Here is a 26496-nt window from a genome sequence, read left to right as displayed (position 1 = left end):
TTGCTACTATCTCATTCATTCCTTCCCACTTCTCATTGTCCCTCCGTCTCTCTCCTCCTCGTTGCCACTGTCATTTGTCGTAGACCTGTCCGCCATTATCACTGGCTCTCCCCATCTTTCACTTTCTTCTTCTCTTTAATCCTCTTCCACTATCACAGTCTCCCTTCACTCCTTTCCTAGCACTGTTCTCTAACTATTTATGATGATCTCTTCTCTTTCCTGCCACAGCAAGGTATGTCACTCATGTAAAAAGAACTTGATGCATCAGTAAAATTTTGTTAGTTATATGAAACTGAAATAATGCAAAGCTAATTTTACTCTTCACGTTAGATTTTATGTGCACGAAAATTTTGCTTGTGATTCTGCACTACAATATGGGATTCTCAGAACCCTTCTGATGATAACGGAGACACTTTACATCGTATTTCTCTGTGCTGTATCACTTTATAAACTAAATTTTTGCCTCACAGTGCATTTTACATGCATATTTCTTGTAACTTTGAACCTCTGTATGTCAGAAATGGAATAAGATGGTTAGAAAATGTTCAGGGTTGTTTGATACCGGAATCTTAGGGATATATTGTAAAAGTTACAGCCATTTGCTGTGCATAGCCCTCTTGGCATCATGACTGGGGTATGGTCCACTGCTGTCAGTGAAAAAAATGGTGAAAAGCACTTTTTTCTGTTTTGCTCAGTAACTCCCCATGAATTTCCACAAATGCATAATTGATTTATTCTTTCATAGGTATACTCCTCAGTTTAAATAAGTCATGGGTTTATCACAGGTATACTTGCCCTGATTCAGTTTATTTAATATTTATGTGCATATTTTACATGTATGAGTAGGGTAACTTTGAATCTCTGTACCTGGGAAAGGGATAAATATATCAAGAAAATTTTAAGGTTGTTCGAGACCGGGATTGTAAGAATATATCATAAAAATTTCAGGCATCTGCTGTCCATGGCCATCTTAGAATCTTCAACTAGGTTTTGGTTCTCTGGTGATGGCAAAAATATTGTAAAAAAAAAAAAAAAAGAAAAACATTTTTTGGGTTTTCTGAGGAACTGCCCATGAACTAATGATGTCACCATAAGACCCCTCAAGGCCACTGTAGACCATGTCAAATGCAAAAAGAACCAACAAATTTGCTCCTTTTGCCTAAGCAGGAGGAAGTGTGTAATATTCATACTTTGACCCTGTACTATAGGATAGTGACCATGACATGATCCTTCTGTTGGGTATACAAATGGTCTCTAGCCAAAGAGCTATCCAAAACTTTTGACCCTACCTTTTTATCACCAATAGTACCCGAGGCACGAGAGCAGAGAGCTGTCGCATACATACCAAAAAGATATTTCAAGAACCTTTCATAACTGATAACAAATAAGTCCTGTTGATCAGGTTCAAAGTGGTGATCCACAGCAAGCTGCCAAGTGACACTGCCCACTACGCCAGACTGTGTGCACCAAATCTCTGGCAATGTGACTATGCTAAAGTTGACCCTACAGGAAGCATTCTTTGCTCAATTGACGTATTGTAATGATATTTTATGATAGGGAAAATATGTATGTTACTACCTAGAGATTAAGTATTTTGCACCAGGTGCATGAATAAGGCTTTTGTGTACAACTATCAGTTGTATTGTGACTCCTAGTTTGCAGATTATTTCTTACGGCATGAGGTGGATGATATGATATCTCTATTCAGTTGTATATATTGTAGTATTTGTATTGATGAATCAGTTGTAGCTGGAGCCATCTTTGCTTTGGCACTTGGCACTTGGCACTACCAGCATGAAGTGTGCAGTCAGTAATACAGCAATAACTAGCAAACATTTGGATCTGGACAGTGGCACAAAGCAGCAGAGTTCCAATGTAATGTCATCACCCTATATAATGCATGGTTTATACTATCTTATGCTGTCTTGTGGGTTGTATGTTTGTCAGGCATTATTGAGATAAGTTACTGAGTTCCATTATCAGATTTTGGCTAGTTTGGTAGTACTGTAGCAGCAATATACTCACTAGGAGGATTCAGACTTCTCTGGTTACACTTGTGTACATTTTATGTTGTTTTCCTGATGAAAGCTTCTGCAACAATGTCACAGCTGATAGCTTTCTATTCTTATCCAAGTGAAACCACATTCTGTTTCCCCTCAGCCCCCCCCCCCCTCCCCCCTCTCTCTGCTCCTATACCCACCCTATCTCCTACCCCTACCTCTTGATGTTCTCCACTGATTTTCCATGTTGTTGTATTAGAGGTCCTGCCCTGGCAGGGGATGGTGCTTGTCATGTCTGGGGCATTCAGTAAGGCCCCCCGGCAAGCACCTCCGGAAACTCAGCCTTCATTAACTGGGCTCAGCTTCCTGAGCTGGTTACTGGTGAGCATCACTGGAAGCGCTAACCATGCTTCAGCAACCACCATGTAGTGTGATGGTGTAGTGTTGTGTGTCACACGGAATAGTGGTCTTGGCTTAACTGCCCACATTGCGAGGTTGGTGCAAAACTCTTTCAAAATACCTTCAACCTCAAGCTATGTGCTGATGTGGTGGGTGGCTGTTGAGGTGAAACATTTGCCAACAGGCAACCTCTGGGGAACTTGCCATACCTCAGTTTTATGAGGCCACCCCAGGTGGAATCTTTATTGTCCTAGATGCTTGTGGATTCTCCATAAAGGATACATTCACTTCAAATACTTGCAGCGCTGTCTGGGTTGACCTAAGGTAAGTATTAAGATTCAAACTCCAAAGAGACCTCTCACAACTAGTCCACGTGAGACATCTGCCAATATCAGAAGAAACACTATTAGTAATTGATCACATCTTTTGCTAGATAATCTTTTCATTGCTATTGCTTGAAAATTTGTTCCCTTCTACAGAAATAAAGATTTAGAGGGGCTTACAGAGCATCTTCAATCTATTAAGAGACTGCATAAATTTACACTCCTGGTTGAGGCAATGAAATGTAGCCAAGTAAATGAGTTATTGAAGGCTGAATTATTTGGGGACTACCAATGGCGAGCTGCAGTCTGCTAAGTTATTGTATTGTAACCCCATCCCCAAAGTTAAGGATTTTTTGAAAAGAGTAAATCGTGAGTTCGAGAAGGAAATGTATTCAAGTAAATGAGTTATTGAAGGCTGAATTATTTGGGGACTACCAATGGCGAGCTGCAGACTGCCAAGTTATTGTATTGTAACCCCGTCGCCAAAGTTAAGGATTTTTTGAAAAGAGTAAATCGTGAGTTCGAGAAGGCACAATCTTTTATTCTTATGTTCAGTGTACCAAAGTTGTCTGAGTACACTGCAGCAGTTTTATCGGCCTTAAAGGTATGCCCTACATACCTAACCCTAAGCACTGCTTTAAGCGTTAATGCCCTGGTCACATTGCTGTGCTTTGCAAAGGTCTGACTACATGTCAAAGATGCAGTTCGATGTCCGTGAACCACGGACTTGATGCAGTGCCCTACTCGTATGTGACGTTGCTTTGAAAACTGTCCACTTTGCAGCAGAGAATGTCTGATATTCCAAGAACAGAAGGAAATGCAGGCGATAAAGATTACACAATTCATCTTCTACTCTGAGGTGAAGAGGGCATTAGGACCAACAGCGTGCTACTTTTGTGAAATCACATTTGTTTAGAGCATTGGAAAAGCTTGTACCAAAGACAAGTGTTGGCAATAAAACATTAACAGCTGAGTAGAGCCCAACAACTTGCAGCTGTAAATGTAGCTGCAAACCTGTGCCGCTGATGTAATCAACAAGTTTACCTACCCTCATAGCGGACAGTGAACTAGAAAAGTGATTCCGTTAAATCAGCCTAATCACAGTCCCCAAAACACAACAGACCAAAAAGATCAGTTCCAAAATGTCAGACCAAGTGGATAAGATGATGACCTTAATGAAAGTATGCACACAGTGCCTGGGCGGGTAACCAGCAAGTCCCTTGGTTGACTCCCTTCCACTGAAAACTCTCCACTGCAGAGGGTCAGCAGGAGGTAACACAGAGAGAAACCTTCCTGTTAATATGTGTGTCATACTACTGTGGGTTCAGCCCACAAGTGGAAGAACTGAAACTCCTAGTGCAGGGAAGATCTACATCTACATCTACATCTACATCCATACTCCGCAAGCCACCTGACGGTGTGTGGCGGAGGGTACCTTGAGTACCTCTATCGGTTCTCCCTTCTATTCCATTCTCGTATTGTTCGTGGAAAGAAGGATTGTCGGTATGCCTCTGTGTGGGCTCTAATCTCTCTGATTTTATCCTCATGGTCTCTTCGCGAGATATACGTAGGAGGGAGCAATATACTGCTTGACTCTTCGGTGAAGGTATGTTCTCGAAACTTTGACAAAAGCCCGTACCAAGCTACTGAGCGTCTCTCCTGCAGAGTCTTCCACTGGAGTTTATCTATCATCTCCATAACACTTTCGCGATTACTAAATGATCCTGTAACGAAGCGCGCTGCTCTCCGTTGGATCTTCTCTATATCTTCTATCAACCCTATCTGGTACGGATCCCACACTGCTGAGCAGTATTCAAGCAGTGGGTGAACAAGCGTACTGTAACCTACTTCCTTTGTTTTCGGATTGCATTTCCTTAGGATTCTTCCAATGAATCTCAGTCTGGCATCTGCTTTACCAATGATCAACATTATATGATCATTCCATTTTAAATCACTCCTAATGCATACTCCCAGATAATTTATGGTATTAACTGCTTCCAGTTGCTGACCTGCTATTTTGTAGCTAAATGATAAAGGATCTATCTTTCTGTGTATTCGCAGCACATTACACTTGTCTACATTGAGATTCAATTGCCATTCCCTGCACCATGCGTCAATTCGCTGCAGATCCTCCTGCATTTCAGTACAATTTTCCATTGTTACAACCTCTCGATACACCACAGCATCATCCGCAAAAAGCCTCAGTGAACTTCCGATGTCATCCACAAGGTCATTTATGTATATTGTGAATAGCAACGGTCCTATGACACTCGCCTGCGGCACACCTGAAATCACTCTAACTTCGGAAGACTTCTCTCCATTGAGAATGACATGCTGCGTCCTGTTATCTAGGAACTCCTCAATCCAATCACACAATTGGGCTGATAGTCCATATGCTCTTACTTTGTTCATTAAACGACTGTGGGGAACTGTATCGAACGCCTTGCGGAAGTCAAGAAACACCGCATCTACCTGTGAACCCGTATCTATGGCCCTCTGAGTCTCGTGGACGAATAGCGCGAGCTGGGTTTCATATGACCGTCTTTTTCGAAACCCATGCTGATTCCTGCAGAGTAGATTTATAGTCTCCAGAAAAGTCATTATACTCGAACACAATACGTGTTCCAAAATTCTACAACTGATCGACGTTAGATATATAGGTCTATAGTTCTGCACATCTGCTCGACGTCCCTTCTTGAAAACGGGGATGACCTGTGCCCTTTTCCAATCCTTTGGAATGCTACGCTCTTCTAGAGACCTACGGTACACCGCTGCAAGAAGGGGGGCAAGTTCCTTCGCGTACTCTGTGTAAAATTGAACTGGTATCCCATCAGGTCCAGAGGCCTTTCCTCTTTTGAGCGATTTTAATTGTTTCTCTATCCCTCTGTCATCTATTTCGATATCTACCATTTTGTCATCTGTGCGACAATCTAGAGAAGGAACTACAGTGCAATCTTCCTCTGTGAAACAACTTTGGAAAAAGACATTTAGTATTTCGGCCTTTAGTCTGTCATCCTCTGTTTCAGTACCATTTTGGTCACAGAGTGTCTGGACATTTTGTTTTGATCCACCTACCGCTTTGACATAAGACCAAAATTTCTTAGGATTTTCTGCCAAGTCAATACATAGAACTTTACTTTCGAATTCATTGAACGCCTCTCGCATAGCCCTCCTCACACTACATTTCGCTTCGCGTAATGTTTGTTTGTCTGCAAGGCTTTGGCTATGTTTATGTTTGCTGTGAAGTTCCCTTTGCTTCCGCAGCAGTTTTCTAACTCGGTTGCTGTACCACGGTGGCTCTTTTCCATCTCTTACAATCTTGCTTGGCACATACTCATCTAACGCATTATGTACGACGGTTTTGAATTTTGTCCACTGATCCTCAACACTATCTGTACTTGAGACAAAACTTTTGTGTTGAGCCAACAGGTACTCTGAAATCTGCTTTTTGTCACTTTTTCTAAACAGAAAAATCTTCCTACCCTTTTTAATATTCCTATTTAGGGCTGAAATCATCGATGCCGTAACCGCTTTATGATCGCTGATTCCCTGTTCTGCGTTAACTTTTTCAAATAGTTCGGGTCTGTTTGTCACCAGAAGGTCTAATATGTTATCGCCCCAGGGATGCCTATCACTATGTCCTCCATACGGTAATCTGTACGAGACTCAAACGGCGGTATGTTTGTACGATCCTCCTGCGTGAAAGATTTCTCAAATGCTAAATTTAAAATTTCAGCTTTCGTTTTGCTGTCTTCCTTTGCCAGGCCAGACTGATCAGTGAGTGACTGGATGGAAGCCTTCGACCCACTTCGGTAAGACCAGAATTTCCTTGGGTTTTCAGCAAGATCTATTGCTAAGGTATGACAGTGGTAGTGGTTGTATGCTTCGCCCATCGCTCTTTTTACAGCAGCACAAATCTCTACTAACTTTTGCCTGTCCTCATTCTCCCGATCTTTCTTGTACCGCGAGTGCAATTGTCTTTGCTTCCTGAGCATTCTCCGAATTGCGCTGTTAAACCACGGTGGGTCTTTTCCGTCCGTAACCCACTTTTTCGGCACATACTTCTCCAATGCGTGATTTACAATGTGTTTAAAATTTGTCCATAATTCTTCCACGTCCATCGTACCGGAAGTAAATGAAGTCGATTCACTAAAGTAATTTTAGAAGCACTGGACAAAGGTGAAAATGTAAGTGGTATCTTTTTAGACTTGTCCAAGGCCTTTGATACAGTTGACCACAAAATCTTACTTCACAAATTAGGGCAAATAGGAATAAGAGGTGTGACAAAGAAGTGGTTCAAATCATACTTGGAAAACAGAGTTCAACGAGTTGAGATATCACAAGTTTCAAACAATTCCCTTATAAAACACCTGTTTGACCCAGAAAATGTGAATATAGGCGTCCCACAGGGAAGTGTACTAGGCCCAACATTGTTTCTTATATACATTAACGACTTCCCACAAAGTATCAGACATGGAGAAAAAATACTTTTTGCTGATGACAGCAACATAGTAATAACAGGTGAAAATCCAACACAACTGTCAGAAAGAGCAAACAAGGCTCTCAATGGTGTCCACAACTGGTCATTAAAAAATAAAGTAACCCTAAATGTCAAGAAAACTAACTATATTAACTTCCAATTGAACAAAAAACACAATGCCACTAGAATAAAAGTTAATAATAATGAATTAGAATGTGTAACAAGTACCAAATTCTTAGGGATGAATGTACACAGCCAACTGAAATGGACAAACCATGTCAACATTTTGACAAAGAAATTATCCACAGCATGCTATGCTCTTAGAATCCTTGCACCGGTATTTAATAATACCTGTCTTAAAATAACATATTACGGATATCTACACTCAGTCCTCAGCTATGGGATCATGTTTTGGGGAACAAGTGCCAGTAACATACAAACTGTGTTCAAAGTACAAAAAAGAGCCATAAGGATAATAACAAACAGCAACAACAGGGCCCACTGTCTAGAATTATTTAGAAAGCTAGGCATTCCAACTGTTTCTTGTGAGTATATCTTTCAGAACATAATGTTCATTAAGAAAAATCTCAACATGTACAACACAAACAGCCTAATACATGACCATGAAACAAGAGCTTGTTACCACCTCCATCTAGATAGAAAGAACAAGGCAAAGACGCAAAAAAGTATATTTTATAATGGGATAAAACTGTATAACAAATTACCACAAGAAATTAAAGAAATAAATGAGCCCCTCACTTTCAGACAAAAGCTTAAAACCTTTTTAGTAAGTAAAAGTTGTTATACTGTAAAAGAATATTTAACATAGATGTAGATTATTAGCAACATATGACATTATCACCAAAATATTATGTAATTATAAATGTGTGTATGACTAGTTAAAAACTACACAAAATATGAGAAACCTGTTTCATTGTAAATGTAAATGTATGCTCATGTGTTGTAAACTGACGACATCCATACAATATTTATTGTTCCACGGATGGATAAATAAATAAATAAAAAAATAAAAAAATTAACTGCTCAAGGTAGTTTCAGATAAAGCACTTAAAAAAATTTCACTGGATTCTTTGTCCCTGCCACCCATTATGAACGTCTGAGTCTCCCAGTCTATGTCCGGCAAATTAAAATCTCCACCCAGAACTATAACATGGTGGGGAAATCTACTCAAAATATTTTCCAAATTATCCTTCAGGTGCTCAGCCACAACAGCTGCTGAGCCAGGGGGCCTATAGAGACATCCAATTACCATGTCTGAGCCTGCTTTAACTGTGACCTTCACCCAAATCATTTCACATTTCGGATCTCCGTCAATTTCCTTCAATACTATTGCACTTCTTATCGCTATAAACACGCCTCCCCCTTCACTGTCCAGCCTGTCTCTGCGGTATACATTCCAATCTGAGGTTAGGATTTCATTACTATTTACATCTGGTTTCAGCCAACTTTCTGTCCCTAGTACTATATGGGCGTTGTGACCGTTTATTAATGAGAGCAGTTCTGGGACCTTTCTGTAGACGCTCCTGCAGTTTACTATTAGCACATTAATATTGTTATTCCCTGTTGCATTTTGCCTACTCCTACCCTGCTGCATCTCAGGAGGTGTCTTGTTGGGCCTAGGGAGGGGATTCTCTAACCTAAAAAACCCCCATGTGCACTCCACACGTACTCCGCTACCCTTGTAGCCACTTCCGGCATGTAGTGCACGCCTGACCTATTCAGGGGGACCCTACATTTCTCTACCCGATAGCGGAGGTCGAGAAATTTGCACCCCAGATCTCCGCAGAATCGTCTGAGCCTCTGGTTTAAGCCTTCCACTCGGCTCCAAACCAGAGGACCGCGATCGGTTCTGGGAACGATACTACAAATAGTTAGCTCTGATTTCACCCCGCGAACGAGGCTTTCCGCCTTCACCAATTCCGCCAACCGCCTGTACGAACTGAGGATGACCTCTGAACCCAGACGGCAGGAGTCATTGGTGCCGACATGAGCAACAATTTGCAGTCGGGTGCACCCAGTGCTCTCTATTGCCGCCGGCAGAGCCTCCTCCACATCTCGGATGAAACCCCCTGGCAAGCAGACAGAGTGAACACTGGCCTTCTTCCCCGACCTTCCCGCTATTTCCCTAAGGGGCTCCTTCACCCGCCTAACGTTGGAGCTCCGAAAAACTAATAAACCCCTCCCCCCGTGTGCCTGCTCGGACCTTGCTGAAGGAGCAGCCACATGTCCACTCACAGGCAGAGCGGGCGATGCCACACGGCCAGCCTCCACATTGACCCTCCGCCTCGTGCGCCGCGAACGCCGCTGAACCCGCCACTCCCCTTGGGGAGAGGGTGGCCCAACCGCGCCCAGTACATGCGAAGATGTCTTGACAGCAGGGACAGTGGGTGAATCATGTAACACCTGGGGTGTACCTTGCGACGCACCAGACTCCCCACTGCCGCTACACTCCGAGGCAGCAGCCTGAAGACGGCTGACCGCGACCATCAACACGCTCAGCTGTTCGCGAACAGTGGCCAGCTCCTCCTGCGTCCATACACAACAGTCACACGTCCTATCCATCCTAAGGAATCAATTTACTGAAGAGAGTTAATCAACCTTTAACTAGACTGCTAATTCACTAAAGGCGGCTGTTTATTAACTAAACTGTGGTTGCTAGGCACTTCTTGTAGAAAACAATGAAAATAGCACTACCTGTCTCTGGACTGTATTGAAAACAAACACTAGCACTACTGGCACTATGGCTGACTAAAGGGACTCTCTCTGACTGTATTCAAAACAAACACGAAATCTATGGAACACTATTAATAGCACCCGACAATTCTTGTGTTTGTTTTGAACTTACAGATGCGTACCTAGTGCCTAAGCGGCTGTACCCTGCATAGCAAACATGACCTGATTGGGGAAAGGGCAAAAGGAGCTTGACTCAAGAAAATGGAAAAATGTTAGAATCTGGGTATAGAATTTTACAGTAAGAATCACTAAACTATGACAGTTCTCTCCAGAGTAACTGTTTTTAATTAAATAATGTTAATTTTTTACCATTCCCTACTCTGTTTTTTCTAAGTAATGCTTATATTGTTTAAGAACTATGCTTTAACTAAGTTCTTAAATATTGGGATTTTAGTTGCAAGTTTAATCTCCTTGGGCAGTACAATTTTAATCCATTGTAGGAAGTGCTTATTTTGTGGTTTTTGTTTGTTTACTCTTGGTAAATATAAGTTTAGTCTGGCTTTTGTTCCATGACATGAGGCTGCTGTTCATGAGATAGTTGCTGATACTCATCTTGACATGCATCACAGATAGATAGACATGTGTGCGTGATGCTGTTAGAATCCCTAATTGTTTAAACACGATATAGCGGAAAATCTGACTTGCAGATAGGCACAACAAAAGGACTGTTGAAAAGTGAGCTTTCGTCCAACAGCTAGAGACTGTGGCCATGTATTGTCTATTTTCGACAAAGGATGTGTTGGCCAAAAGCTCACTTTCCTACAGTCTCTCTGTTGCGCCTGTTTGTGACTCAGCATCTCCACTATAAGGTGAATAGCTACTGTATTTTTCATAATATTGTTACATTCCATCCTGGATTTTTCATTATTAGAATTCTTTGGATTTTAGATGTCATTTTACCTTGCCGACTGCACTTTTGTATCAAACGCATTTTCAAGTATCAACAAATTTTTATTGTTATACTGAAGTATGATCATTCTAACAGATTTTTAATCTATTTACTCCAATTGTTAATTGTGCTTCATGTGTATTTTCTTAAGGCTGTGAAATATTTTTAACCACTCTTCTTACATTTTGTTTCAGAGCTTCTATCCAATTAATTTTCTCCGTAATGTGGGATTGCAGCAAGTGAATACACCATATGTGTTTCTTGCTGACATTGATTTCTTACCAATGTTTGGTCTTTATCAGTATTTGAAGAAATCTATTCAGCTTTTGAATTTAGAATCGTCGAAGAAGGTGACTATGTAACAAATATATGCAAATGATATCTCATTTTTACTTAACCAGTCCTAATGATTGTCTTTCCAATGCAGGCTTTGGTTGTGCCAGCCTTTGAAACACAGCGTTACCGCATATCATTTCCAAAGAGTAAGGCAGAACTGTTGAACATGTTGGATATGGGTACTCTTTTTACATTCAGATATCATGTTTGGACAAAAGGCCATGCACCTACCAACTATGCTCGGTGGAGAACAGCAACAACGCCATATAAAGTAAGATGTTATTTCCATTTGTGTTCAACTTTCATTTTGTTAATAGCAGTTAAGAAATAAAAGTCTGGACTTTATGTAGAGAGATAATGCTCTAGAAAAAATGTGACTCTGAATGAAACAAATGGAACAGAATGAATTAGTAAAAAGGGCTGTAGGAAAACCAGAAAGAGAAAAATGTGATAAAAATTCTGTAGAATTACCTGAAAATCAGAAAAAACATTAGAACAGATCTTAAATGAAATGACCATAAAATTATTTGAAAGTCTGCAGAAGGAGTGAAATGAAAACTGTTAGAAAAGATATACTAAAAATTGTGAGAAAACTGAAAAGAAAAGAACACCGAAATACAGAGCTACAAACAATCTAGATAAACAGGGGATACATGAGGGTTAAAATTGGGGGAAAAGTTCCAAAAGATAGTTACCAGAGTAAAAGTCAGTGAGTAAATAACAGTGAGAGTATTGCAGAACCCTTTAACAAACTAAACTGCCGTAAACTAAGGGTACAGATATGAGGAGAAAATTCTGCATATATGTATCAAGAAGAAACTTTAGATTTTACCAGCTTGTTGAATGTGGATTTTTTGGATGTGGAATCTTATGGAGACAGATGGAGTAAGGGAGATGCTATCACATGTTTAACACTTTGATAATCCTAGACATGTGAATATGCACTTCTGTTCATGTCACTAGGTCCTCTATATGTATTTCAGCATGTCACTACCCTTTCTGCCAGGTACTCTAGACTTGTTAACATCTGCCGCCTAGCAAACTTCTGTGTGCCCCAGATGTGTTTAGACATGCTGTCCCTCGGATACTTGTGTGATATGGGCAAGTTAATGCGCAGAGCCCTATTTCAACACTGAGCATGTACTATCTGTTCAATGTTTGGCCTGCTCAGTTGGAGTCTCTATGTGTATTTGCTGCTGTGATATTTTATTGCTGTTGACTAAGATTTGTTTTTGTGAGGCAAGCTGTTGTGGTTGTATACAGGAAGAAATCTTGGAGAATTTCTCTAGAACTGACAGTGAGAGTGAGTTGTCCAATGCAGCGGCAGTGACAGCTATTTGAAAGAATTGTAAAGTAGAATTTGAAGCATCTGAAAGTGAGTCCAAAATGCTTGCGAAAACGCTTGGTTTAGCATCAGGTTTGACTGGATGTATATGTATTTGATGATTTCGCTTCACATGTGTGTGGATTAGGGCAAGAGTCAACCATTTGGCCTTTTTTTGTGATATTTGTACAGTAGATCTGATGAAATTTGCAGAAAATGAAAGTGGTAGACTTGATTTATACACCAAGGCGAATTTGCCAGAATCAGTGAATTCTTGGTTGTTTAAGTGGAATTAAACAGGCTTCAAAGAACTTTATTACTACTTTGCTATTTGTCTGTGTATGGTTGTGCGTGAAACAGCTATTGATTAGTGATTGTTGATCCAGGGAAACACCCTTGAACACTGCAGTTTTCAGCAAAATTATATTCAGAGGTTGTTTTTTGTTACTTTTAAGAATGCTTCACTTTAGTGACAGCTCTGCCAGCAGCAAAAGGAAACAGGTTATTCAAAATTAATAAATTAGTTGATAAATTATGTAAATTGAAGGTGGAGGGGGAAGAAAGGGAAGGAAAGGAAAGGGAAGAAATTGTTGATTTCAGTTGCATCAGAACTTTGTGCAGAATCAGCGGTGATGAGTGAAAATGTGTGCCGGACTGGGGCTCAAACCTGGGATTTCCTGCTTATTAGGCAGATGCATTAACCACTGTGCCATCTGGACTCAGTGTTTATTGCAATTATGCAGACTATCTCGGCGGCCTCCCGGCTGACCCGCACTCCCACCGATCACCACCTACCCACAGTTCCTGTCCGTGACTTCCATGCTCGCTACTTTGAGATCTCCACAGCAGTCGAACGTAATTGTGTATCTGCACTGAAGGTGGTGGATTCATATCCCGTCGAGGCAAATCAGTTACATAAATTGGTGATATGTGTTCTTTCAGTCATGAATTTTATTTACAAATTCCTCCTCCTCATTGTGTTAGTGCTTAAGGGACATCAAGGCCAAACACATTTTTCAGGTTTGTGAAAATTGGGTATTTTGATATCCAATGTGCACAAAACTTATGATCTTATTGTCTCTGAGATAGCTGTCTATGAAATCTGAGGCCTATCTTCAGAAATTTTTGAAACTATGAGCTGATGTCTCACACCCACAAATTCATCAACATTTTGCATGAGCAGATCAGTCACATCTGAATGTCTTCCTCAATAACTCAACAGGTCTGCACCTGGCTGTTCCAGTCCACGGCAGGTCACTGGTTCGACCCTAGACAAAGTAACACAGTCCATTTAAATCACTTGCTGCTTACCCATTGACAAGTGTAACAGAGTGCTGACTGGTGCTACATGACAGTCAAAGTCTCCTTTTATAACTATGCAAGTGTCATAAAGCCACAAATGCTTGTTTATTTTTAATAGTTAATCTGTGGTTAATTTATGAGTAGCCTCCGGTATCCTGGTCCGGTGAATTTGAAGGCCAATCACAAGGCTTGGAATTTGACGACAGCCACTAGACACTGCGACTACATCTGCAGGCATTGGTGTCACTGCTGCAAGTGCTGCTATGAGGACACACCTGCCTCTCACTAGGTCCTCTATATGTATTTCAGCAAGTCACTACCCTTTCTACCAGGTACTCTAGACATCTGGCTGTAACTTCTGTGCTCTGAAATATTGCACTGAAGCTAACCTTTTCCCATCTTAAACGGTGGTGCCGCTACAATGCTCTCCAATGGCCGCCCTTCCTTTCTGGAGCTTTACCTGAAAACGATTTTCATGCAGTTGGCTCCACTTTCAAATCCTGTTACAGTTCCAATATGAACAGGTGACTGATTGCGAAGCACTGAGTCGCTGTTGTGATTTCACTTGTGTGAACCAGGCTTCATATACTAAATCTTTGATTCGAGATGTGGTGGTCCAGTTTGCTCACGACTAGGAAGTACACACACCAACTCACCAAGTGGACAATCCTCCCTTGAGTGATATTTTGGAAATGAAGCACTTGTTCAAGGTTGCACAGACAGCAGATGGTCATCTCATGGCTCCACCCCAGATAATGATCCAGCCTCCACTTCAGGGACAGAATTATCGTAAGTAATTTCGCTGATGTAGGCATCCTGATCAATTGATTTCAGATGGGTCTGTGGCCCGTCGCACTCTATAGGTGTCAGCAGCAGGGCCTCCTGTCATGTCCTGACTGCTTCACAGTGCACTGTCCAAATCACTGGGTGTGCACTGTGCCCATTATGGGAAAGATGGGCATCTCTGGACTGTCTGTCGAAAACCATCAGGACAGTTGGACCCCACTCCCCACATGCATCAGGGCATGAACTTCTGGCAGTTGTTTCCCAGAGCGATCTTTCCACTATTAAGTTGTTTCTCACTTCAGGATTGCAGACCAGAATGTCAGATTTCAGGTGGACAAAGGCGACTGCTGTTTACTTGATAAACATCCAGACACTAGTACGTCTGGTTTTCCCTGCTTTGGCCCCCATCCTCTCATACATTGGTTGCCTCTCTGAGGTCCGTTCTCGATAGCTGCCGCACATATAAAGGTCACACAGCTGATAACTCTGTTTGTTGTAAATAGTCATTTGGCTGGCAACGTTTTGGTTTTGAATGCCTTCTTGCTGTTAGGTTTTTCCATCATTTATAAGGTTCAGGTCATCTCAGACACAGTTCTTTTCCAGGAGCTGGACAACCTGTGTGCCGCCTTTGCGCCTTTGTTCACACCTGGCCTGGAGAGTGCCACAAATTTCCAGACTTGTATCTCATTGTGTTTAGATGCGGTACTCTGTTTCTGCCAGGCATGTCCTATTTTCTATTCCTATCTCCTTATGGACGGCCTTTGGTGAAGAACTCAATCACCACCACGAAGCTGGGGCCATTGAACCTGTTGAAAATGAGTGCTTGACCCAACGGTTATCTCCAGCTATCTGAGGATTTTAAATTAATGATTAATGCCCAGGCACTAGTTGAAACCTACCCCTTTCCACATCAAGAGGCTCTCCTCATGAAGCTTATTGGAGCTATATTTTTCTAAGATAGACTTTCCAACGTTTATTTGCAGATCCCATTGGATGAGGAATCACAATACATTATGGTCGTCAATGCTACCTTTGTCTTATACAGATATAACCGCTTGGCCTTTGGGATCTCTTCCACTCCAGCGATCCTCCAAAATAACTGGAACAGCAAACCATGTGCATCCCTGCTTGTACCAACAGTCTCGATGATGTGAGTGTCACAGGCATTAGGACCCCCTGTGCAACCTTTGTACCTTCTTCACCACGTTGTGTGATGCAAGGCTCAAATACCACTTACATAAAAGCCAGTTTTTTCAGTCAAGTGGAATACTTTGGATACTACCTGAATAAAGAAGTGAAACAGCCTACTGATCACAATGTTTCTGCTACTGACTATTTTTTCCTTCCCAAAAACTAACAGGAGCTACAGGTATTTTTGGGAAAGGTAAATTATTGGTCTAAATTCCTTCCACAAGTGTCCCACATTATGCTTCCACTCAACCAGTTGGAGAGAAAGGGCATTTCATGGTTGGCTGCCTGTGAGCACACTTTCATGCAGTTGAAGTGTCGTCTGCTCTCAGTGCCATGTTGTGTGCCCTTTTCTCCCTCACATCCCCTAGTTTTGGCTGCTCATGCTTCTCCATATGGAATTGGTGTGGCATTGGCACATAGGAGCAACCAACTGCCTTGTGTCAAACACACTGACATACACTCTAAAGAACTATTTGCAGATTGAAAAGGAAGCTTCAGTGACTATCTTTGACATTAATAAGTTGCATGTTTACTTAGTCACAATCAAGTTTACCCTTATTACTGATCACAAACTTCTGGCAGCATTTCTTGGGCCTCACTCAAAGCTTCCAGAGGAGATGGCACAATGGCTCCAACATTGGGCACTTTTTCTCAACTTCTACAACTATACCATTAAATACAAGCCCAGAACACGTTACACAAATGCAGGTACCCTCTCTCATCCATCCTTGGGACCAACCTGGTGTTTGACAAACAGGAAATCTGTTGCCGCATTGACGTGGAATGGCAGCACACCTTGGACAGGTTTCCCATTACAGCTGCAACATCTCTGGCATCACATGCTCTGACTGTCTTCCAGCATGTCATGCACTACATGTTCCAGAGGTGGCCCACATATTTTTCAAAGTCTGCCGATCCTGAACTTCGGACCTGGGCTCTCTCACCATTTGTAAGTCATCTCCAACATTCTCATGCTTGATTTGGAGGCGGATATTCACTGTATTGTCATCCTGTCTACCCTGCATCCTCAAGTTTTGCAGTTCCTCCGTCATGGGTGTAGGCATAAGCCACAGTTGAAAGCCTGTGCAAGGCAACCGGCCTACTGGCCAGGACTTAACTGTGATTTGGAGGCCATGGTGCACAGCTGTTCTGTTTGGTCCTGGAACCAGACTTCTCTTCTCCAGTCTTTCACTCCCTGCCCCATCTCCCATCACCCCTAGAATAGCATTCACCTGGACTTTGCTGGGCTCTTTCTGGGCTCTATGTGGCTGTTGTCATGAGTGCTTATTGTGACTACCCGTATATGGTCAGCATAGTGACCACCAGCACGGACACCACTTTCAGTACACCCATCCAGACTTTTGCCATTTAAGGACTTCCGAAACCATCATGTTGGCTAATGGGCCCCAGTTCATGGTGATGCTTCCAAATAGTTCTGCACCTGCAGTGGCATCAAGCACCTGTTTAGTCTGCTGTTTCACCTGTTCTTCAGTGGCAAAGCAGAGCGTATGATGCAAATGTTTAAACAGCACATGTTAAGAACAGTGGGCACATCCACCACTATGAATGCATTCACTATGTTTGTGAGCATCCTGGACCATCCCTGTCCACAACTGTAGCCCAGCGGATTTCCTACATAGGTGGCAGCCACTTAGTCTCTTCCATCCCTGGCCCCACAGCCCAAGGAGCCCTGGATCCAGCATGCTGGGTGGTACCTGCCAAGCTCAGCTGTATGGACATGTTCATATGGGGTGAAACCCTCATGGATGTCAGCTATGTGGTTGCCACCCATGTGTGGCACCTCAGAACTGGCTTGGAGAATTGGATACCAATGAGCTCCATCCCCACCTACCAACTATACCACCGTCAGTGGCTCAGATGCACCTGGAATGCCCATCCTTGCTGATCCTTCACCTACGCCTGTACATCTTGCTTGTGGTTCCCATGAATGTGAACATAGAAGTGGAGGTCTTGGCGCAGCCTCCAACCTCTTGGTCATCACCACCCACATATTCATTGTTGATGCCACCATGCCCCAGCATATTGCCATATGTCCCGTTTTCTTCCTGTCATCTGTGGACTTCTGGGCCAGGACTCTACTCATACCACCAGTTTGCCATTGCAGGTATTGTCTGGGCTGCTTCTAACCATATGCAGCCATCTTTGGGAGGTGGAGGTACCTGTTATTCCAGCCAACGAGTGTGAAGGCCCACCAGAAGGTATTGAATTCAATGACAGTTACTGGACTATGCTGCCCTTTAAAGCCAGTGGCTCTGCAGATATTATATTGGTCTTGCTGTACATTGTTTTCTTGGTTCTGAATTTGCTGCGTCTTAGGTTTTCAATGTTGGTTTACTTGCTAGACTTCTTTATTCTGCTGTGCCATCTCCATTGCCTTCTTCTTCTTGTTGTCCCTCTATTTACTCTTAGGTGACTTGTTGTGATGCCCTCTGCCAATTGGCCTGATTCTACTGGTTCTCGAGTTGTTCCCGGACTTTTCAGATTCTGGTCTCTATGTAGCCTTTGTACATTACCCATCTTTCTTTGTCACTTACGTCTATTTTTCTGAGCATTTCAAACATCATGTACAATTTTACACAGTCACACGCTTTTTCTAGGTTGTCAGATTCTATGAATGTGTTTTGATTTTTCTTAAGTCTTGTTTCCATTATCTAACACAACATTGGAGCTACCTCTCTGCTGCATTTAGGTTTCCTAAAGCCAAAACTGACCATCATCTAACAGATCTTCAAGTTTCTTTTCCATTCTTCTGTACATTTTTCTTTGTTAGAAACTTGTATGTGTAAGATACTAATCTGATTGTGCAGTAGTTTTCACACTTATGTGCCTTGGTCGTCTTCAGAACTGTGTGTGATATCTTTCCCAAAATCTGGTGATATATCTCGAGACTCATAGATTCTGCTGACCATCCTGAATAGTCATTTGATTGCCACTTCCCTCAATGAATTTGGAAATTTCAATGGAATGTCTATGCCTTCTGCCTTATTTGATCACAATAATTTTAGAAGTTTGTGTTGTGATATCTATGCTTTCTGCCTTATTGACCGCAAGATATCTAAGTTTCAGTTAAACTCTGATGAATACTGAATCCCCTATGTCTTCCATATCAACCTCAATTCTCTAGTTTCTTGTATCATGTCACCAGACAGTTCCTCCCCCTCTTAGTAGACTTCAGTGTACTCTTTCCACCCATCCACTCTTGTGGTAGTAATGACGTGAGTCATGTGGAACACAAAAGAGGAATGAGAAAAGAATCAATCATGATCTGCCACATGGGCTTAAAGACAGGCCAGCAAAATCTAAATGGATACACTTCTGCAGCACCACAGTATCAGACCAGAGAATGAACCATTGGGAAGATGCAACTTGATGCGCCTGATAGGTGGAACATTGGCAGACCTCCCACTCTGTTTGAGAATAGCAGAACAGAGAAGTGGATAAGGCATTAGACACAAATGCAACAGGGAGCTTAACACTTGGAATATTTACGGGATAGGACTGCGCTGATACTGTAGGAAGCCTCATCACTTGCTACTACTAGAGGCAGGCGTCTGATGTCTCAAAACAGTGCCCACTTAAGGCAATCTTTTAAATCATCGAGAGGTTGTTGACAGCAAGGTGACCATTTGAAACATGCACCTTGGTGTTGTAGCTGATTCGGTGGGTAAGAGAATTCTGCTGTGTTTGAAGTGAATTGGCCATAATAATTGGCATGACACAGAAATACTTGTAAGTGTTTTATATTCTTGAGAGCTGCATTTTATCAATTGCTGCAGCATGATCTGTCTTTAGTTCCAGACCATTTGCTCACAGTTTAAATGCTAATTGGATCAAGGAAGGTTGCATGAAAGAAGATTTGTGCAGTTAGCATTCCAGTCTATGCAACAAAAACTCAAGGTTGTTGAAGTGTGTGGCACAGTTGGGTTTGTCTTATAATAATGAATTCATAAAATGCTGAAACTGGCATGAGCTGAAGAGATTATGTAAGAGACCCAATAATAATGGTACAGGCCCCGTGGTATATTTAGTACTAAATAATCTTGTGATGCTGCATCCAAGGGGATTTGAAAATACACCATACAAGGACAGTTTTGCTGCGTAAAGTGCCATGACATGATTTTTCTAAAGAGGGTCAGTAGAGGACAAGTCTCCTCTTTATATTGTTCATTTATTGTTACTTTAAAATCACCACAAAGTCTCAAGGCACCATTGGGTTTGCGTTCTTTTACCAGGTGGCCCATTGACTATATGGAATAGATTTTAACATGGTTTCATGAGTGAGTTTGTCCAGCTCTGTCTTGAGGGCTTCCTTTAGGACAAAGGACAGTGAATGAGCTTTGGTAAAAAAAGAAAAGGACCCTTTCCTTATGTACGTCGATTGGCTTAATAAGGATACAAAGAGTGCAAGAGTAACTGCTCAGGGTGATTCCCAGTGGACACTTCTTAATACATTTCCTGGGCTGTATTCTGAGAAGTCATTTCGTCTGTAAATTGGTTACTCACTTGCATCACAAGGTGGGACATATTTGTAAGTGAACTGCTAGAACATTCCTCATGCAAAACGTCTTCTTGACGTATTGTATCCCTCTTATCACTGGCACAGTTGTTCACAGAGTCATACAGACCGTTGATTAGGTGAGGACCCTGTCCAAAGTGGTGTGTCATCTCACCCAGGTGGTACAAGAGGTGAGTACTGTGATATCTTCTTCCATTGGAAACAAGTCCTGGGCTGTGGAAACAAGTCCTTGGCTGTGCAAGCTGTTTTATAGGCTTAAGCTGTTTGCGTTACTTCTACGAGAGAAGAGTCCGATATCCTCAATATGATACTTGGTTTATCTTATCACTTCTGATTCGAGTGTGAGCTGTCCCTGGGTAGAGTCTGTGTATCCCTGCCCATACAAACATGTGAAATTGCAATTCAGACTCAATCCTTGTGCTGTTCTTGTAGTGAAGAAAATATTCTAGACAGCTCAGGGTCCATGGGGTTTGTTAATGGGTGCATTTTCTGTATTTAGTGATACCATTTGGGATTTCCAGACAAGAACATTGCCTTTTGTCTTCCACAGTCAAAAATTTGACAGACTGAAAAATTGAACTGGATTCAGCAGCAATAAGCATACCACTCTTCAAATTGTTTATTAAATGGCGTGAAAGCCCTAAACATGATTGGCACAGGAGATTTTCCTGCTATATTCGCTAATGTTTGCAGTGCCTGTAATGTAGCTGCCATTAACTCCTGACAGTCTTTTGCAGTTTGTGTTAGTATATGTTTTAAGTGTTCAGTGGTTGAAAACTCGCACTCTCACCTAAATACAAAAATGTTCAAGCCCTGATTTGCACGCATCATAGTTCCTGAGCTGTTGCTTATTTTGTAGAGGGTCATCTACACCTCCAACAACTGTGGTGTATTTGTGACAAGAGATGCATACAGGATGCTCCTCAGAAACAGTGCATGCTATATTAAGTCTGAATTTCAAAGCAAAGTCCAGTCCATTCTGTATCAAAAGTTCCACCTATAACAAATAGTCATAAACATGTTAGCCAACCAATAGTACATTTGTTGCACATTCCACAGATTGCATCACAACTGACTCAGACTGGTATATACACTGGATTCTGGCATGGTCTTACCAGAAGGCTCTGCTTATGACAAGCATCCTGTAGGTAATAGAGCCACAGGGGTCAATGGCAATGTTGCACCAAGTATTCAGCTTCCACAGTGACATTGGATGCCACCACTGTGGTGTGATGCCCACTACTCTTATTTGTGTAATCAATGCTGTCCTCCTACGTGATGAGCTACTCCAGAAAATTGTGCCATAAGGCATTAAAAGTTGTAATATGCAAAGAATGTTTATATATTGGTTAATTTGTTTCAAATGCTTACAGTTATGTGTAGATCAAAAGTCGCTTAACATAGTTGTTTGTGAAGCTGATGTAAGTTTCAGCTTGTTAAAATTTCTACTATGATGTGTACACAAATAAATTTGGAGCATTCTAACCTATTCACTGACTCGTATTCATGTGCTACATAAATTTTTGGTGTCATTCTTTTATTGTACAGAAATTAATGTTGTGTGTTTTTACAAAATTAAGGGACTATCAGTTTGGAGAAAACCACTTCTTAACTCTTTGGAAAAGCACTTATGCTATTTATTCTGTAATTGTCTTACATAACAGGATTAATTGTAACACTTATACTCTAATATCATCTGAAAAATGTAGCAACTGTCCTGGATGCTTGGAAAGTCATTCATTTATTATGAATGCGAGTTGATTGAAAATTGAACACTGTGAGACTCTGTTTCTGGTTTCTGCACAGTCATTGCAGCCCGTATAAGAAAAGATATATATCACTGCTTTTTACATTCTTCTTGGTAAACATGATTTGCATGTGACACTGGTAATTCCATAGAAATAAGACATTCTGAAATCTATATTCGTGCCATGTCTGTGACATGAAAACAGCCAGTCTCTCTCTCTCTCTCTCTCTCTCTCTCTCTCTCTCTCTCTCTCACACACACACACACACACACACACACACACACACACACACACATGCACATGGTGCGTGTGTGTGTGTGTGTGTGTGTGTGTGTGAGAGAGAGAGAGAGAGAGAGAGAGAGAGAGAGAGGAAGGCCTGCACATGTGCATGTGTGTGTGTGTGTGTATATGTGTGTGTGTGTGTGTGTGTGTGTGTGCATGCATGCATGTACACGTGCATACATAATCAGTTTTATAATCGTTATTCCTTTGATTGTAGGTGCAGTGGGAGCCAGACTTTGAACCCTATATAGTTGTTCGTAAAGATATACCTGAGTATGATACCAGGTTTGTGGGATTTGGATGGAACAAAGTATCCCACATAATGGAACTTGAAGCACAAGGATTTGAATTTGTAGTACTTCCAAATGCATTCATTGTTCATATGCCACATGCACCAAGCTTTGACATAGCTAAGTTCAGAAGTTCGTCTCAATACAGAAAGTGAGTACCACTAGAAATTCATGAGACTTACAGTCCAAAAGTAATTGGAACACTCTAATTTTGTTATTGTAGGTTTTATATTTTGTATACATTGTTAAAAGTGTGAACTTTCATCATAACTGTGTAGTGTGCAGGATTCTGGTATGCTCAAAATTGCTACTATTATTGAATGGCATTTCCTTCAGTAACCGGTACACAAATGTTGCACTCAACCCGCAACAGAAAATACACTAAGCATTACATAGCTATATTAAAAAGTAATGTATGCTGCACTTGCTGGACAGTGTGTCTAAGACGTTCAGCTTGACCGGGTTGCCTCCAAACACGTCTCGGATGATTATCTGGTTGAAGGCATATGCGACACTCACCAGTGAAGAGAGTGTGATGCCAACTCTGAGCGGTCAATTCGGCATGTTGTCAGGCCCATCTGTACCGCGCTGCATGGTGGCGTGGTCGCAAAGATGTATCTCGTCATATACGTTGGGAGTGAAGTTGCACATCATGTAGCCTAATGCGCACGGTTTGAGTCGTAACACGACATCCTGTGGCTGCACGAAAAGCGTTATTCAACATGGTGGTGTGCTGTCAGGGTTCCTCTAAGCCATAATCCGTAGGTAGCGGTCATCAACTGCAGTAGTAGCTCTTGGACGGCCTGAGCAAGGCATGTCATCGACATTTCCTGTCTCTCTGTATCTCCTCCATGTCCGAACAACATCGCTTTGATTCACTTGGAAACACCTGGACACCCATTGTTAAGAGCCCTTCCTGGCACAGAGTAACAATCCAGACACGATCGAACCACAGTATTGACTGTCTAGGCATGATTGAACTACAGACAACACAAGCCGTGTACCTCCTTCCTGGTGGAATAACTGGAACTGATTGGCTGTCAGACCCCGTCCATCTAATAGGCACTGCTCGTGCATGGTTGTTTACATCTTTGGGTGGGTTTAGTGACATCTCTGAACAGTCAAAGGGACTGTGTCTGCTATACAATATCGACAGTCAATGTCTGTCTGCAGGAGTTCTGGGAACTGGGGTGATGCAAAACTTTTTTTGATGTGTGTATTATTTCTCAGAGAACAGCCATACACAGCAGACACAAATATCAAACAAACTGACAACGTCAAATAGTTGAAACAAACTGGCGACGTCAAATAGTTGAAACAAACTGGCAACATCAAATAGCTGCTCTGTCTTCGGTGGAGACTACTAGGGACAAGGCATGTGGTTATTTATTTTTTTATGCCTTCTTTAGGGCCAGCAGCATAATACGTGTGTCATAATGACATGATTATTAGAGTAGATATACTAAATAGCTGCGTATAATAAGTAATCTTTATTTAAGACTGACTGTTTTGACTGTATCACCATTTCCAAGTACCTGCAACTACAGTTTTGGCCAGTGTCATTCATATTAAAGTAGCTGTCTTGTACTCATGTCTAGATTGATAAGATGTTCATATTATGTCATTATTGGACTGTTTTGTAAATGTCACTGCTTTAATAAGATTGTAAATGCTGTCAAGATGTTGAAAATAAAATGTTAATTACGACGTGACAGCAGTTTGACAGTTCCACTCTTACGATGCTGTATGTTTACAAAGATTGTGCAGATGAACAGCAATATTATTTTATGAACTAAAATTTGTTATGAATGTATTTGGTTATTGCATATATTACTTTCGATGTATCCATTTTCATGTTCTAAAAGTTCAGTAGAGTTTTTAAGGTAATACTTGTGTCTAAATTAAGATCCCAAGCAAAGACACATAAACCAACAGTTCCAATTCAGCACATAATTAATTGCATAAATCGCCCATCATATTTGATAACAAAAACACTGTTGTTGTTGTGGTCTTCAGTCCTGAGACTGGTTTGATGCAGCTCTCCATGCTGCTCGATCCTCTGCAAGCCTCTTCATCTCCCAGTACCTACTGCAACCTACATCCTTCTGAATCTGCTTAGTGTATTCATCTCTTGGTCTCCCTCTACGATTTTTACCCTCCACGCTGCCCTCCAATACTAAATTGGTGATCCCTTGATGCCTCAGAACATGTCCTACCAACCGATCCCTTCTTCTGGTCAAGTTGTGCCACAAATTTCTCTTCTCCCCAATCCTATTCAATACTTCCTCATTAGTTATGTGATCTACCCATCTAATCTTCAGCGTTCTTCTGTAGCACCACATTTCGAAAGCTTCTATTCTCTTCTTGTCCAAACTATTTATCGTCCATGTTTCACTTCCATACATGGCTACGCTCCATACAAATACTTTCATAAATGACATCCTGACACTTAAATCTATACTTGATGTTAACAAATTTCTCTTCTTCAGAAACGCTTTTCTTGCCATTGCCAGTCTACATTTTATATCCTCTCTACTTCAACCATCATCAGTTATTTTGCTCCCCAAATAGCAAAACTCCTTTACTACTTTAAGTGTCTCATTTCCTAATCTAATTCCCTCAGCATCACCCGACTTAATTCGACTACATTCCATTATCCTTGTTTTGCTTTTCTTGATGTTCATCTTATATCCTCCTTTCAAGACACTGTCCATTCCATTCAACTGCTCTTCCAAGTCCTTTGCTGTCTCTGACAGAATTACAATGTCATCGGCGAACCTCAAAGTTTTTATTTCTTCTCCATGGATTTTAATACCTACTCCGAATTTTTCTTTTGTTTCCTTTACTGCTTGCTCAATATACAGATTGAATAACATTGGGGAGAGGCTACAACCCTGTCTTACTCCCTTCCCAACCACTGCTTCCCTTTCATGTCCCTCGACTCTTATAACTGCCATCTGGTTTCTGAACAAATTGTAAATAGCCTTTCGCTCCCTGTGCTTTACCCTTGCCACCTTTAGAATTTGAAAGAGAGTATTCCAGTCAACATTGTCAAAAGCTTTCTCTAAGTCTACAAATGCTAGAAACGTAGGTTTGCCTTTCCTTAATCTTTCTTCTAAGATAAGTCGTAAGGTCAGTATTGCCTCACGTGTTCCAGTGTTTCTACGGAATCCAAACTGATCTTCCCCGAGGTCGGCTTCTACCAGTTTTTCCATTTGTCTGTAAAGAATTCGTGTTAGTATTTTGCAGCTGTGGCTTATTAAACTGATTGTTCGGTAATTTTCACGTCTGTCAACACCTGCTTTCTTTGGGATTGGAATTATTATATTCTTCTTGAAGTCTGAGGGTATTTCGCCTGTTTCATACATCTTGCTCACCAGATGGTAGAGTTTTGTCAGGACTGGCTCTCCCAAGGCCGTCAGTGGTTCCAATGGAATGTTGTCTACCCCCGGGGCCTTGTTTCGACTCAGGTCTTTCAGTGCTCTGTCAAACTCTTCACGCAGTATCGTATCTCCCATTTCATCTTCATCTACATCCTCTTCCATTTCCATAATATTGTCCTCAAGTACAAAAAAACTAAACACACTAATAACAAAATTTCATACTTTCAACAAAAAGTACACAGTGAAAAATTTGCATACTCTGGCAAGAGATATAAAAGACATACTGATACCATCTACTGGTAAATTTATTTCATTTGATCTCACTAATTTATACACCAGTGTGCCAGTACAGGAAACTATCCAAATAATAAAATATAACGTGTAACAATATAAAAATATCTATGGCTAGAACACTTGAAATTATAAATCTTTTGCAGATAGCATTAACACAAAACTATTTTGAATTTAACAA

General features: G+C 41.4%; 1 protein-coding gene across 1 annotated transcript in view; it reads left to right on the top strand.

Moving 5' to 3' along the window:
• The window catches only part of LOC126412214 (xylosyl- and glucuronyltransferase LARGE1-like), a 180327-nt gene that overhangs the window by 114543 nt on the left and 39288 nt on the right, over positions 1–26496 (top strand). The window contains exons 11-13 of the mRNA XM_050081699.1: positions 11040–11195; positions 11273–11452; positions 22569–22792. Coding sequence (XP_049937656.1) covers positions 11040–11195; positions 11273–11452; positions 22569–22792 — 560 coding nt within the window. The remainder of the gene's footprint in view (positions 1–11039; positions 11196–11272; positions 11453–22568; positions 22793–26496) is intronic.

Source organism: Schistocerca serialis, chromosome 7, assembly GCF_023864345.2.
Source record: "Schistocerca serialis cubense isolate TAMUIC-IGC-003099 chromosome 7, iqSchSeri2.2, whole genome shotgun sequence".
NCBI lineage: Eukaryota > Metazoa > Arthropoda > Insecta > Orthoptera > Acrididae > Schistocerca > Schistocerca serialis.
This window is presented reverse-complemented; position numbering and strand designations above follow the sequence as displayed.